Source organism: Pseudophryne corroboree (genome assembly GCF_028390025.1).
Source record: "Pseudophryne corroboree isolate aPseCor3 chromosome 3 unlocalized genomic scaffold, aPseCor3.hap2 SUPER_3_unloc_72, whole genome shotgun sequence".
Taxonomy (NCBI): domain Eukaryota; kingdom Metazoa; phylum Chordata; class Amphibia; order Anura; family Myobatrachidae; genus Pseudophryne; species Pseudophryne corroboree.
Window position 1 is genome coordinate 465,337 of NW_026967566.1, and position 16,219 is coordinate 481,555.

A 16,219-nucleotide genomic window follows, 5' to 3' on the forward strand; every position below is an offset into this window, starting at 1 on the left:
TAGGTGAGAGCTGTGTAACCACCACAGGAGTGAAATCCTGGCTTTTGACGACAGGATTATCTTTCGGTGCGTGTGTAGGTGGGAACCCGACCACTTGTCCAACAGGTCCCACTGGAAAACTCTGGCATGTGACCTGTCAAACTGTATGGCCTCGTAGGCTGCCACCATTTTCCCCAACAACCGAATGCACTGATGGATCGACACACTTGTTGGCTTCAATATCAGTTTTATACCATTTTCTGGATTTCCAGAGCCTTTTCCACCGGAAGAAAAACTCTGAACTTCTGTGTCCAGGATCATCCCGAGAAAAGACAACCATGTCGTTGGTTCCAACTGTGACTTTGGATAATTTATAATCCAACCGTATTGTTGGAGTATGGACAGGGAGATTGTGGCTCCTTTTTGACGCAGGAGAACCATCATCTCCGCCATCACCTTGGTGAATACCCTCGGTGCCGTGGAGACACCGAAAGGCAACGTCTGGAATTGGTAATGGCAATCCTAAACCGGGAATCTCAGATAAGCATGGTGAGGAGGATAAATGGGAACATGCAGGTAAGCATCCTTTATGTCTACCGACGCCATGTAGTGTAGTCCCCCTCCTCCAGGCTGGAAATCACTGCCCGGAGTGATTCCATCTTGAACTTGAACAGTTTTAAGTAGAGATTCAGATTTTTTAGGTTTAGGATCGGCCTGACCGAGCCGTCCAGCTTTGGAACTACAAAAAATAGGATTTTAGTACCTACCGGTAAATCCTTTTCTCCTAGTCCGTAGAGGATGCTGGGGACTCCAAAAGGACCATGGGGTATAGACGGATCCGCAGGAGCTTGGGAACACTATAAAAACTTAAACTGGGTGTACTGGCTCCTCCCTCTATGCCCCTCCTCCAGACCTCAGTTAGAAAACTGTGCCCAGGAGAGATGGACATTTCGAGGAAAGAATTTATCATTTAAACACAGTGAGTGTTATACCAGCTCACACCACGAACATACCGCAAGACCTGGCCTTCTACAGAACACCAGCCCACGGTATGAAACCATACCGCCATATGCTGAGAGAATATGTAACACAACCTGTGTGTCAGCCTACCAACAATAAAAATCTACATGCCATGGCATGAACAATGTCAGCGATAGCCTGACAGAGAAGAAACACCACAAAGTGCAACCAAAATCAAAACCTGCAGACACAGTACGCACTGGGACGGGCGCCCAGCATCCTCTACGGACTAGGAGAAAAGGATTTACCGGTAAGTACTAAAATCCTATTTTCTCTTACGTCCTAGGGGATGCTGGGGACTCCAAAAGGACCATGGGGTCTATACCAAAGCTCCAGAACGGGCGGGAGAGTGCAGACGACTCTGCAGCACCGATTGAGCAAACATGAGGTTCCTGTTATGCACACCAGTGCCTGCAGGAAAGTACTGGTGTCAGAACTGTTATGCACTCCAGTGTCTGCAGGAATGTACTGGTGTTTGAACTGATATGCAAAACAAATGGACTCACAGACAAACTGGGGAATATGACATAACGTACACAGAACGTGATAGGGTAACAAAATACACACAAAGTGAACAGAGAAGCCCAGAGGCTAAGGAACTGGGTATCTCCCTTGTATTAGAACTGCTAAGATGGAAAAAAGCAAGATGTTGTGTTTTAATACGTAGAGAACCCGAAATGCTGTTGCTAAGGGCAACAGCAAAACCCTAAAGGGTTACCAACGGGTGTGGCAGTAAACTCCTTGGTCAGAGATGGAATGATAGACACAAGGAGATTCTCCACAATCCTAATTCTCACTTGCAGTGCACAGGTTTTAGCTTACTGCCACTAAACTGACCCCTGACACCTAGCACAGTGAGACAGGATTAGACAGGCAAGTCTTAGAATACAGCCGCAAACTTGCTAAGTTCACAGAGTAGTAACAGAACCCCAGCAAGCTAAACGACTGACTCCAGTCTTACTGCTAGGTCTGGATTGGCAGAGTGTAATACCAAATCCCCAGGCCTATTTGCAGTAAGCAACAAACAAATACAAAGCTACACAGTACTGGCTAACTTTCATGAACTGACTAACCAACAAAGATTCAGCAGCATCTGCTTACCCTGAAAAGAGGCCTTATAAAGCAGGTGCTGTCCACGCCCCACTCAGACCTCACAGACTGTGAGCACAAAAACCAGCACCGGATCCCCTGCCGTGCACAGAGCCTATAACCACTGCACAGCAAAAGACCCGAACCGGAGTATCAGCTGCGCTCAGGTTACTCCACTAGCACTTGTCTCCCGGTTGCCATGACGACGTGGCAGCACAGGGCAGGAGACCCTAACAGTTCCCATCATCCAGGGTATCAACTTTGTAGAACTTAGCAAAGGTGTTTGAAACCCGACCAAGTAACCGCTCGGCAAAGTTAACCCGCTGAGACAACTTGGGCATCCGCCCAACAATAACCCATCTTCCTAGTAGAATGGGTCTCCCCCGACTTTGAAAACGGCAATCCAGCCGTAGAACTAGCACACGGAATCGTATCACAGATCCAGCGTGTAACAGACCGCAGAGACGCAGGCGCCCAAGCACGCTGGGAGCATACCGGACAAACAGAGCCTGTTTCCCCAAATTTACACGGCCAAAACTGTCCTGAAACGGAGCCTAACTGTAGGCCAGCATCCACTCCTGCTTGCAAAGAACGGAGAAGAACGACTCAGCTGAAAATCTACCGTAGGAAGCTTCTTAGATTTACCCCAAGACACATATTCACGCCAAAGACGGTGTTAAGGCTTCGCCGTAACTTCTTTTTTAGCCTGAAGAAGTGTGAAAATGACCTCACTGGGAATACCCGATCGGACTAGGGTATGGCGTTCAACCGCTACCCCCTTAAATGCATCCGCAATAAGTCCTGATACACACTCGGATCTTGCTGTAACAGTTCCTCCCGTAGAGGAAGAGGCCAGGGGTCTTCTATGAGTAAATCTTGAAGAACTGGATACCAAGTCCTCCTTGGCTAGACCAGAACAATGAGTATCGCCGGAACCTCTGTTCCTCTACTTTTATCCCCTTCAGCAGAGTGAAAGCGGAGGGGACACATAGACCGTCTGAAAACCACTAAGGTATTACGAGGGCATCCACTGCTATAGCTTGAGTGTCCCTTGACCTGGAACCATATTCCTGAAGTGTCTCGTCAAGGCGAGACGCCCACATGCCCAATTGAGGTACTCCTCAAAGACTAGTCACTTCTGCAAACTGTCTCTATGACGACAGTATTTCTCCCAGATGGAAAGCGCGTCTGCAGAGGAAATCTATTTCTCCGTCTCTGGCACTTGACCTGCTCACCGAAAAAAGGCCTCTCAGGCCACGCCCAACTTCTTCATCAATGGAACATACAGATGGATTGGTACTGCAAATCTGATCCGACTAGAGTCCTCAGACCTCTTACCACAGGAAAGCACAGAACCTCAACCGTTCAGTATCTACTCTGATACCACCTCCAACATCTGCGTCGTTGAGAACATCAGCCCTTCCCTGTGTTGAAGAACAGACAGAGAGAAATAACGATTTGCACCACTCGTTACTTGACCTCGCCTCAATCAGGCGAACATCTCATTACAGAATAACAATGGATCTTACTATTTAAAGAAAACCATCACACTACCATCACTCCAGTGAAATGGCAAAGACCATCCTGGCCATCGTTCCAGGTAATCTGAATGCGTAGAACAACGCATGTAAACTATTATTATTTTTAACCGGGACAGGAGGACAAGGCCCTGAACCTGACGCACCTCTGATATGGCGTCGCGTATTATCTCCCCTTCCAGATGGGAAATGGTAAGATCTATTAGGAAAACAGTGAGGGAAAACAACTGTAACTCCAGACATTCCCCCCCTGGATTCTACAAGTAACTCACGGGTTCTGGTCTATTCCCGGACTAACTGAAAAGTAGTAGATGAGTCCCCACCGCAGTGGGGTCCAGGCGGGTAGACTCAGCCCATGTGGTGGATGTGTGAGAAACAGAAAAGAACCTACGCTTCTGCGAACCTACCAAGGCTGCAGAACACTAACCTTTTCACACTCCATCTGCACAGAAAGGAAAAAAGCCCGGCATCGAACTAGTTAAATCGACTGCATTCCAAAAAAGAATGCGTCACCAACCATCGTGAGGGAATCTAACTCACCAAGTTTTATCAGCAGCATTCGCTGAGATTGACTGAACTGAGGCCTCCCCAAACAGCGGCACACCGTCCCAGGGAAAAAACTCCAGTATCTCTCGGAGTCAGCCACCGTATTTCCCCGGCTACCTCCTGTATACGCACTGCAGCCTGCCTATAGAGACAACCAAACATAAGGAAAATCCCCTATCTCTGCAGGATAATTCTATCGGATGTCCTTCCGAATATAAACACTCCCTCCTGTGCATGTAATGCATATAAGTCCAAAGAATAGCAATAAAATATCACTTAGCTTCCTGCGTACAATCCTTTGTGACAGGGCCCCGTGTCGACCAGGAGTTGACTTTCACAGTATTCTATCCGCCGCGGGAAAAGAATAAACATTCGGACTCCTTGAGAGGACTGGAGACCCACTCGTCACGGCCGACCTAGAGCTTTATCAACAGAGCGACCAGCACATGAGAAAGATTACTATTACTGCAGCATTCATTATAATCATAAGATGAATATACATATCGTAATACACATATACACACATATCCCACCCATATACACATACATATAACATACATATAAGCGGATTGTCCAGAACCCTCGGGACCCAAGTGACATCAATATGTACTGAATGTGTATGACCATGTACTGAATCCGCAGTTGTGGCTCTACCAGGAAAGATTATAGTCGACAGAAAACCTAGCAATCGTCGACAGCAGGGAGTAGTAACCAGGCAAAATAACATTCTTGCGACCCCGAGGGGTCCGAGGGAATTATACATAAATATTTTTAATAGCATTCCCCCACAAATATATTCATGTCTGTGCTCGAGCCCCAGACTCCCTGAACCGAACCATATAAATACCTATAAATATATATACAGGTATAAGTTAGTTACAGCATGTCAATTTACACCCAGTAATAACAGTTGGTGCCGACAGGGTCACCCACATACTACTGTGTCTCCCCTACACCCACATACTACTGTGTCTCCCCTACACCCACATACTACTGTGTCTCCCCTACACCCACATACTACTGTGTCTCCCCTACACCCACATACTACTGTGTCTCCCCTACACCCACATACTACTGTGTCTCCCCTACACCCACATACTACTGTGTCTCCCCTACACCCACATACTACTGTGTCTCCCCTACACCCACATACTACTGTGTCTCCCCTACACCCACATACTACTGTGTCTCCCCTACAGTGTTACTATGAACAAGTATAGCACAACCGATCTGTTGACTCTGTATCAAGTACCAAACAGGTGTCGGCGATGCCGACAATGAACCCCAGAGGCGTTTGTGACAGAACATTCACACATGTCGACACAAGTGTATATATGACAGGGAACACACAGAGTATACACAACCATGAGTACATGCCCATTTCCAAATTAAATAGTGTTATACATTCCTACATAACACTAACAATATGTGCCCCCCCTTGTTTGTGCTATACACATGTTTTGGCGGAGACATTGAGAAAAAATGGCGCCGTCTCTTGCTGTGAGGGCTAAGTCCCGCCCCTTATCGGCAGGCGGTAGCCCGTTATATTATAACCATTATATGTACACAGGGGACCATACACAGTGGCTACCCACTGTATATGTGCTCTGGGAGTGTAAAATAATGTAAAACCTAACAATAAAGTCTTTAGAGAAACTCAGGAGAGCTCCCCTGGGGTGTGTCCAGTCTCTCTGGGCACAAAGTCTAATAGGTCCTACACACTGGCCGATTTTTTGAAAGATATGAACAATCTCGTTCATCGCTGGTCCCCCGTCGGCTGTGCATGCAGGCCAATATGGACGATCTCGTCCATATTTGCCTGCAGTTCTATGGAGCCGCGTGACGGGGAGAGTGAAGAAACTTCACTCCCCCCGTCACTGCCCCCCCCCGCCACCGGGTAGCTCGTCGGCCGTATCCGCCATCGGGCAGCTCGGCGGCGGGTCGGCCAGTGTGTAGGGCCCTTAACTGAGGTCTGGAGGAGGGGCATAGAGGGAGGAGCCAGTTCACACCCAGTTTAAGTATTTATAGTGTGCCCAAGCTCATGCGGATCCATCTATACCCCATGGTCCTTTTGGAGTCCCCAGCATCCTCTTGGACATAAGAGAAACATCACATTGAATGCTAGTTTTCACCACCGCTTCCAGTGTACACAGGGGGGCTATAGCGAGTCCCGTATGCCTCCAGGGCCCCTGCCATAGCACCGCTCCAAAACTGGGGGACCCCTTTAGCGGGGCCCCCTGATTGTACTCACCACTCTTCTCACCTTCCCCCAACTCCCACGGTGCAGGTATACTGTCGCCCAAACATCCCGAAAATAACAAAGTTTAAAATAAAACTGAAGAAAAATCCTCTGGAGCTCCAGAGTGGTATCCTCTCCTGAGGGCACATTGTTATAAACTGGCTGCAGTAGGGGACATAGAGGGGAGGAGCCAGCACACCCAGTGGAAGAAATTAAAAGTGCACCGGTTCTTTGGACCCCATCTATATCCCATCGTACTAATTCCCCAGTATCCCTTATGGATGTCATTTTCACCGTAGAATTTTAGTATCATTTCATTAGTATATCAGTGTAATAGGGGTTGAAGGCTCCTGATGTATGAGATACACCAGAGAGTGTGGGGAGGAGACTGGTCAGATCTCTGGGCTTTTAACACACAGTGATATGATGTGAGGGGGAGAGCAGGAGTATAATAGGGGCTGATGGCTCCTGATGTATGAGATAGACCAGAGAGTGTGGGGAGGAGACTGGTCAGATCTCTGGGCTGGTAACACAGTGACATGATGTGAGGGAAGAGCAGGATTATAATAGGGGCTGATGGCTCCTGATGTATAAGATACACCAGAGAGTGTGGGGAGGAGACTGGTCAGATCTCTGGGCTGGTAACACACAGTGACATGATGTGAGGGGAGAGCAGTAGTATAATAGGGGCTGATGGCTCCTGATGTATGATATACACCAGAGAGTGTGGGGAGGAGACTGGTCAGATCTCTGGGCTGGTAACACACAGTGACATGATGTGAGGGGGAGAGCAGGAGTATAATAGGGGCTGATGGCTCCTGATGTATGAGATATACCAGAGAGTGTGGGGAGGAGACTGGTCAGATCTCTGGGCAGGTAACACACAGTGACATGATGTGAGGGGGAGAGCAGGAGTATAATAGGGGCTGATGGCTCCTGATGTATGAGATACACCAGAGAGTGTGGGGAGGAGACTGGTCAGATCTCTGGGCTGGTAACACAGTGACATGATGTGAGGGGAGAGCAGGAGTATAATAGGGGCTGATGGCTCCTGATGTATGAGAGAGAGTGTGGGGAGGAGACTGGTCAGATCTCTGGGCTGGTAACACACAGTGACATAATGTGAGGGGAGAGCAGGAGTATAATAGGGGCTGATGGCTCCTGATGTATGAGATACACCAGAGAGTGTGGGGAGGAGACTGGTCAGATCTCTGGGCTGGTAACACAGTGACATGATGTGAGGGGAGAGCAGGAGTATAATAGGGGCTGATGGCTCCTGATGTATGAGATACACCAGAGAGTGTGGTGAGGAGACTGGCCAGATCTCTGGGCTGGTAACACACAGTGACATGATGTTGGGGGGAGAGCAGGAGTATAATAGGGGCTGATGGTTCCTGATGTATGAGATACACCAGAGAGTGTGGGGAGGAGACTGGTTAGATCTCTGGGCTGGTAACACACAATGACATGATGTGAGGGGAGAGCAGGAGTATAATAGGGGCTGATGGCTCCTGATGTATGAGATACACCAGAGAGTGTGGTGAGGAGACTGGCCAGATCTCTGGGCTGGTAACACACAGTGACATGATGTTGGGGGGAGAGCAGGAGTATAATAGGGGCTGATGGTTCCTGATGTATGAGATACACCAGAGAGTGTGGGGAGGAGACTGGTTAGATCTCTGGGCTGGTAACACACAATGACATGATGTGAGGGGAGAGCAGGAGTATAATAGGGGCTGATGGCTCCTGATGTATGATATACACCAGAGAGTGTGGGGAGGAGACTGGTCAGATATTAGGGCTGGTAACACACAGTGAAATGATGTGAAGGGGAGAGCAGGCGTATAATAGGGGCTGATGGTTCCTGATGTATGAGATACACCAGAGAGTGTGGGGAGGAGACTGGTCAGATCTCTGGGCTGGTAACACACAGTGACATGATGTGAGGGGGAGAGCAGGAGTATAATAGGGGCTGATGGCTCCTGATGTATGAGATACACCAGAGAGTGTGGGGAGGAGACTGGTCAGATCTCTGGGCTGGTAACACACACAGTGACATGATGTGAGGGGGAGAGCAGGAGTATAATAGAGGCTGATGGCTCCTGATGTATGAGATACACCAGAGAGTGTGGGGAGGAGACTGGTCAGATCTCTAGGCTGGTAACACACAGTGACATGATGTGAGGGGGAGAGCAGGAGTATAATAGGGGCTGATGGCTCCTGATGTACGAGATACACCAGAGAGTGTGAGGAGGAGACTGGTCAGATCTCTGGGCTGGTAACACACAGTGACAGGATGTGAGGGGGAGAGCAGGAGTATAATAGGGGCTGATGGCTCCTGATGTATGAGATACACAGAGAGTGTGAGGAGTAGACTGGTCAGATCTCTGGGCTGGTAGCACACAGTGACATGATGTGAGGGGGAGAGCAGGAGTATAATAGGGGCTGATGGCTCCTGATGTATAAGATACACCAGAGAGTGTGGGAGGAGACTGGTCAGATCTCTGGGCTGGTAACACACACTGACATGCTGTGAGGAGGAGAGCAGGAGTATAATAGGGGCAGATGTCTCCTGATGTATGAGATACACCAGAGAGTGTGGGGAGGAGACTGGTCAGATCTCAGGGCTGGTAAAACACACAGTGACATGATGTGAGGGGGAGAGCAGGAGTATAATAGGGGCTGATGGCTCCTGATGTATAAGATACACCAGAGAGTGTGGGGAGGAGACTGGTCAGATCTCTGGGCTGGTAACACACAGTGACATGCTGTGAGGAGGAGAGCAGGAGTATAATAGGGGCTGATGGTTGATGTATGAGATACACCAGAGAGTGTGGGGAGGAGACTGGTCAGATCTCTGGGCTGGTAACACACAGTGACATGATGTGAGGGGGAGAGCAGGAGTATAATAGGGGCTGATGGCTCCTGATGTATGATATACACCAGATAGTGTGGGGAGGAGACTGGTCAGATATTAGGGCTGGTAACACACAGTGACATGATGTGAAGGGGAGAGCAGGCGTATAATAGGGGCTGATGGCTCCTGATGTATGAGATATACCAGAGAGTGTGCGGAGGAGACTGGTCAGATCTCTGGGCTGGTAACACACAGTGACATGATGTGAGGGGGAGAGCAAGAGTATAATAGGGGCTGATGGCTCCTGATGTATGAGATACACCAGAGAGTGTGGGGAGGAGACTGGTCAGATATTAGGGCTGGTAGCACACAGTGACATGATGTGAAGGGGAGAGCAGGCGTATAATAGGGGCTGATGGCTCCTGATGTATGAGATACACCAGAGAGTGTGGGGAGGAGACTGGTCAGATCTCTGGGCTGGTAACACACAGTGACATGATGTGACGAGGAGAGCAGGAGTATAATAGGGGCTGATGGCTCCTGATGTATGAGATACACCAGAGAGTGTGGGGAGGAGACTGGTCAGATCTCTGGGCTGGTAACACACAGTGACATAATGTGAGGGGAGAGCAGGAGTATAATAGGGGCTGATGGCTCCTGATGTATGAGATACACCAGAGAGTGTGGGGAGGAGACTGGTCAGATCTCTGGGCTGGTAACACAGTGACATGATGTGAGGGGAGAGCAGGAGTATAATAGGGGCTGATGGCTCCTGATGTATGAGATACACCAGAGAGTGTGGTGAGGAGACTGGCCAGATCTCTGGGCTGGTAACACACAGTGACATGATGTTGGGGGGAGAGCAGGAGTATAATAGGGGCTGATGGTTCCTGATGTATGAGATACACCAGAGAGTGTGGGGAGGAGACTGGTTAGATCTCTGGGCTGGTAACACACAATGACATGATGTGAGGGGAGAGCAGGAGTATAATAGGGGCTGATGGCTCCTGATGTATGAGATACACCAGAGAGTGTGGTGAGGAGACTGGCCAGATCTCTGGGCTGGTAACACACAGTGACATGATGTTGGGGGGAGAGCAGGAGTATAATAGGGGCTGATGGTTCCTGATGTATGAGATACACCAGAGAGTGTGGGGAGGAGACTGGTTAGATCTCTGGGCTGGTAACACACAATGACATGATGTGAGGGGAGAGCAGGAGTATAATAGGGGCTGATGGCTCCTGATGTATGATATACACCAGAGAGTGTGGGGAGGAGACTGGTCAGATATTAGGGCTGGTAACACACAGTGAAATGATGTGAAGGGGAGAGCAGGCGTATAATAGGGGCTGATGGTTCCTGATGTATGAGATACACCAGAGAGTGTGGGGAGGAGACTGGTCAGATCTCTGGGCTGGTAACACACAGTGACATGATGTGAGGGGGAGAGCAGGAGTATAATAGGGGCTGATGGCTCCTGATGTATGAGATACACCAGAGAGTGTGGGGAGGAGACTGGTCAGATCTCTGGGCTGGTAACACACACAGTGACATGATGTGAGGGGGAGAGCAGGAGTATAATAGAGGCTGATGGCTCCTGATGTATGAGATACACCAGAGAGTGTGGGGAGGAGACTGGTCAGATCTCTAGGCTGGTAACACACAGTGACATGATGTGAGGGGGAGAGCAGGAGTATAATAGGGGCTGATGGCTCCTGATGTACGAGATACACCAGAGAGTGTGAGGAGGAGACTGGTCAGATCTCTGGGCTGGTAACACACAGTGACAGGATGTGAGGGGGAGAGCAGGAGTATAATAGGGGCTGATGGCTCCTGATGTATGAGATACACAGAGAGTGTGAGGAGTAGACTGGTCAGATCTCTGGGCTGGTAGCACACAGTGACATGATGTGAGGGGGAGAGCAGGAGTATAATAGGGGCTGATGGCTCCTGATGTATAAGATACACCAGAGAGTGTGGGAGGAGACTGGTCAGATCTCTGGGCTGGTAACACACACTGACATGCTGTGAGGAGGAGAGCAGGAGTATAATAGGGGCAGATGTCTCCTGATGTATGAGATACACCAGAGAGTGTGGGGAGGAGACTGGTCAGATCTCAGGGCTGGTAAAACACACAGTGACATGATGTGAGGGGGAGAGCAGGAGTATAATAGGGGCTGATGGCTCCTGATGTATAAGATACACCAGAGAGTGTGGGGAGGAGACTGGTCAGATCTCTGGGCTGGTAACACACAGTGACATGCTGTGAGGAGGAGAGCAGGAGTATAATAGGGGCTGATGGTTGATGTATGAGATACACCAGAGAGTGTGGGGAGGAGACTGGTCAGATCTCTGGGCTGGTAACACACAGTGACATGATGTGAGGGGGAGAGCAGGAGTATAATAGGGGCTGATGGCTCCTGATGTATGATATACACCAGATAGTGTGGGGAGGAGACTGGTCAGATATTAGGGCTGGTAACACACAGTGACATGATGTGAAGGGGAGAGCAGGCGTATAATAGGGGCTGATGGCTCCTGATGTATGAGATATACCAGAGAGTGTGCGGAGGAGACTGGTCAGATCTCTGGGCTGGTAACACACAGTGACATGATGTGAGGGGGAGAGCAAGAGTATAATAGGGGCTGATGGCTCCTGATGTATGAGATACACCAGAGAGTGTGGGGAGGAGACTGGTCAGATATTAGGGCTGGTAGCACACAGTGACATGATGTGAAGGGGAGAGCAGGCGTATAATAGGGGCTGATGGCTCCTGATGTATGAGATACACCAGAGAGTGTGGGGAGGAGACTGGTCAGATCTCTGGGCTGGTAACACACAGTGACATGATGTGACGAGGAGAGCAGGAGTATAATAGGGGCTGATGGCTCCTGATGTATGAGATACACCTGAGAGTGTGGGGAGGAGACTGGTCAGATCTCTGGGCTGGTAACACAGTGACATAATGTGAGGGGGAGAGTAGGAGTATAATAGAGGCTGATGACTCCTGATGTATGAGATACACCAGAGAGTGTGGGGAGGAGACTGGTCAGATCTCTGGGCTGGTAACACAGTGACATGATGTGAGGGGGAGAGCAGGAGTATAATAGGGGCTGATGGTTCCTGATGTATGAGATACACCAGAGAGTGTGGGGAGGAGACTGGTCAGATATCTTTGCTGGTAACACACAGTGACATGATGTGAGGAGAGCAGGAGAATAATAGGGGCTGATGGCTCCTGATGTATGAGATACATCAGAGAGTGTGGGGAGGAGACTGGTCAGATCTCTGGGCTGGTAACACACAGTGACAGGATGTGAGGGGAGAGCAGGAGTATAATAGGGGCTGATGGATCCTGATGTATGAGATACACCAGAGAGTGTGGGGAGGAGACTGGTCAGATCTCTGGGCTGGTAACACACAGTGACATGATGTGAGGGTGAGAGTAGGAGCATAATAGGGGCTGATGGATCCTGATGTATGAGTATAATAGGGGCTGATGGATCCTGATGTATGAGATACACCAGAGAGTGTGGGGAGGAGACTGGTCAGATCTCTGGGCTGGTAACACAGTGACATAATGTGAGGGGGAGAGCAGGAGTATAATAGGGGCTGATGGTTCCTGATGTATGAGATACACCAGAGAGTGTGGGGAGGAGACTGGTCAGATCTCTTTACTGGTAACACACAGTGACATGATGTGAGGAGAGCAGGAGTATAATAGGGGCTGATGGCTCCTGATGTATGAGATACACCAGAGAGTGTGGGGTGGAGACTGGCCAGATCTCTGGGCTGGTAACACACAGTGACATGATGTGAGGGGGAGCAGGAGGCTGATGGCTCCTGATGTATGAGATACACCAGAGAGTGTGGGGAGGAGACTGGTCAGATCTCTGGGCTGGTAACACACAGTGACATGATGTGAGGGGGAGAGCAGGAGTATAATAGGGGCTGATGGCTCCTGACTCCCTCACTGGGAAAATAAATATTCCTCATTCGTTGTACTGACAGAGGAGGGTGTAGGATAAGAGATTGCTGTAGTGACTGAGCAGGGAGAATATGTGACTCTTTTCTGTAATAAGTGTTTATTACTCACCTGTGCTGATATCGGTAGGGATCTCCTCCTCCTTACACTGCTGATCACCCCTCACATACGTCTCTTCTTCTCCCTCTATATCTTCTGCCTTTATATCAGTCACATACGTCTCTTCTTCTCCCTGTATATCTTCTGCCTTTATATCAATCACATACGTCTCTTCTTCTCCCTCTATATCTTCTGCCTTTATATCAATCACATACGTCTCTTCTTCTCCCTCTATATCTTCTCCCTTCATATCAGTCACATACGTCTCTTCTTCTTCCTCTGTATCTTTGATTTTAATATTATTTAATTGGGCTTCACCCTATGTAAACAAGACAAATATAATGACACACAGCTCCTCTACACAACATATAGTGACAGTCACTTTGGTTTATTGGGACGACCCTATAGCCCACCTACCTGATCCTCCTGTGGGATCCTGTGATACTCCTCTGTACAGTCCTGGGTATACAGAGGACGGGGACATCTCTCTGGGGTATTTCTGTTACTGGGCCCATCTGTAGGAGACACACAGTGACTGAATACAGTGTATATATGTGATTATCAGATGATGTGTGTATATAGGGGCCCCCATACCTGCTCTCCCCTGTACAATACATGACAGTCTCCTCTTACCCAGTGATGTGAGGGGCCGGTGATTCTCCATCATCACGTCCTTGTACAGACCCCTGTGTTCCTCTATATACTCCCCCTCCTGCATGGAGACATAGACAGTGACATCCTGACACCTTATAGGCACCTGACACACACAGTGATACAGTCATCACCCAGTCACATCCCCTGGTGTTACTGTATAATGTCCCATTCCCAGCAGTCACCTCTCCAGTCATCACCCAGACACATTCCCTGGTGTACTGTATAATGTCCCATTCCCAGCAGTCACCTCTCCAGTCATCACCCAGACACATCCCCCGGTGTTACTGTATAATGCCCCATTCCCAGCAGTCACCTCTCCAGTCATCACCCAGTCACATCCCCTCGTGTTACTGTATAATGTCCCATTCCCAGCAGTCACCTCTCCAGTCATCACCCAGACACATCCCCTGGTGTTACTGTATAATGCCCCATTACCAGCAGTCACCTCTCAAGTCATCACCCAGACACATCACCTGGTGTTACTGTATAATGCCCCATTCCCAGCAGTCACCTCTCCAGTCATCATCCAGACACATCCACTAGTGTTACTGTATAATGCCCCATTCCCAGCAGTCACCTCTCCAGTCATCACCCAGACACATCCCCTGGTGTTACTGTATAATATCCCATTCCCAGCAGTCACCTCTCAAGTCATCACCCAGACACATCACCTGGTGTTACTGTATAATGCCCCATTCCCAGCAATCACCTCTCCAGTCATCATCCAGGCACATCCACTAGTGTTACTGTATAATGTCCCATTCCCAGCAGTCACCTCTCCAGTCATCACCCAGACACGTCCCCTGGTGTTACTGTATAATGCCCCATTCCCAGCAGTCACCTCTCCAGTCATCACCCAGACACATCTCCTGGTGTTACTGTATAATGTCCCATTCCCAGCAGTCACCTCTCCAGTCATCACCCAGACACACACCCTGGTGTTACTGTATAATGCCCCATTCCCAGCAGTCACCTCTCCAGTCATCACACAGACACATCCCCTGGTGTTACTGTATAATGCCCCATTCCCAGCAGTCATCTCTCCAGTCATCACCCAAAAACTTCCTCTGGTGTTATTGTATAATGCCCCATTCCCAGCAGTCACCTCTCCAGTCATCTCCCAGACACATCCCCTAGTGTTATTGTATAATGTCAGATTTCCAGCAGTCACCTCTCCAGTCATCACCCAGACACATCCTCTGGTGTTATTGTATAATGCCCCATTCCCAGCAGTCACCACTCCAGTCATCACGAAGACACGTCCCCCGGTGTTACTGTATAATGCCCCATTCCCAGCAGTCACCTCTCCAGTCAGCAGCTGAATGATCTTATTGGTGAGTTCCAGGATCTTCTTGTCATTGTGTCTCTCATGTATTAGTGAGTGAGGTGGAGGCACTGGGATGGGGCTCTGGGTTCTACTCAGTCCTCCTGACACACGGGGATGGCTGTTGAGTATCTCACACTCATTGGATGTCTTCTTCACTACTGTGTAATCCTGTGTAATGGAGGAGACATCAAATATCAATATATACACTCCCAGACCCCCCTCACCTTCCCAGTCATGTCCCTGTATTATTATTATTATTATTATAGATATAAGTGATGTTACTGTGATGCTCCCAGATCCCCTCACCTCCCCAGTCATGTCCCTTTATTATTACTACAGATATAAGTGACTTCACAGTGACGCTTCTAAATCACATCACCTCCGCAGTCATGTCCCTGTATTATTTCTATAGATATGAGTGACGTCACTATGAAGCTCCAAAATCCCTTCACCTCCCCAGTCATGTCCCTGTATTATTACTATAGATATGTGATGTAACTGTGACGCACTGATTCTGTCACCTCCCCAGTCATGTCCCTGTATTATGACTATAGATATTAGTGACGTCACTGTAATGCTCCCGGTTCCCCTCACCTTCCCAGTCATGTCCCTGTATTACTACTAAAGATAAAAGTAATGTCACTGTATAGCTCCCAGATCCGCTAACCTCCCCAGTCATGATCCTGTATTATTACTATAGATATGTGATGTCACATTGACGCTCCCAGATCCCCTCACCTCCACAGTCATGTCCTTGTATTATTACTATAAATATAAGTGACGTCACTGTGAAACTCCCAGATTCCCTCACCTCCCCAGTCATGTCCCCATATTATTATAGATAAAAGTGACATCACTGTGCCACTCCCAGATCACCTTTCCCC

General features: G+C 48.9%; 1 protein-coding gene across 1 annotated transcript in view; it reads right to left on the bottom strand.

Moving 5' to 3' along the window:
* LOC134984680 (oocyte zinc finger protein XlCOF6-like) overlaps window positions 1–16,219 on the bottom strand; it is a 71,020-nt gene that overhangs the window by 40,363 nt on the left and 14,438 nt on the right. Inside the window, exons 3-6 of the mRNA XM_063950204.1 lie at window positions 15,312–15,503; window positions 13,988–14,066; window positions 13,772–13,869; window positions 13,367–13,673 (exon numbers count right to left, since the gene is read on the bottom strand). Of these exons, the coding sequence (XP_063806274.1) occupies window positions 13,367–13,673; window positions 13,772–13,869; window positions 13,988–14,066; window positions 15,312–15,503 (676 nt within the window). The remainder of the gene's footprint in view (window positions 1–13,366; window positions 13,674–13,771; window positions 13,870–13,987; window positions 14,067–15,311; window positions 15,504–16,219) is intronic.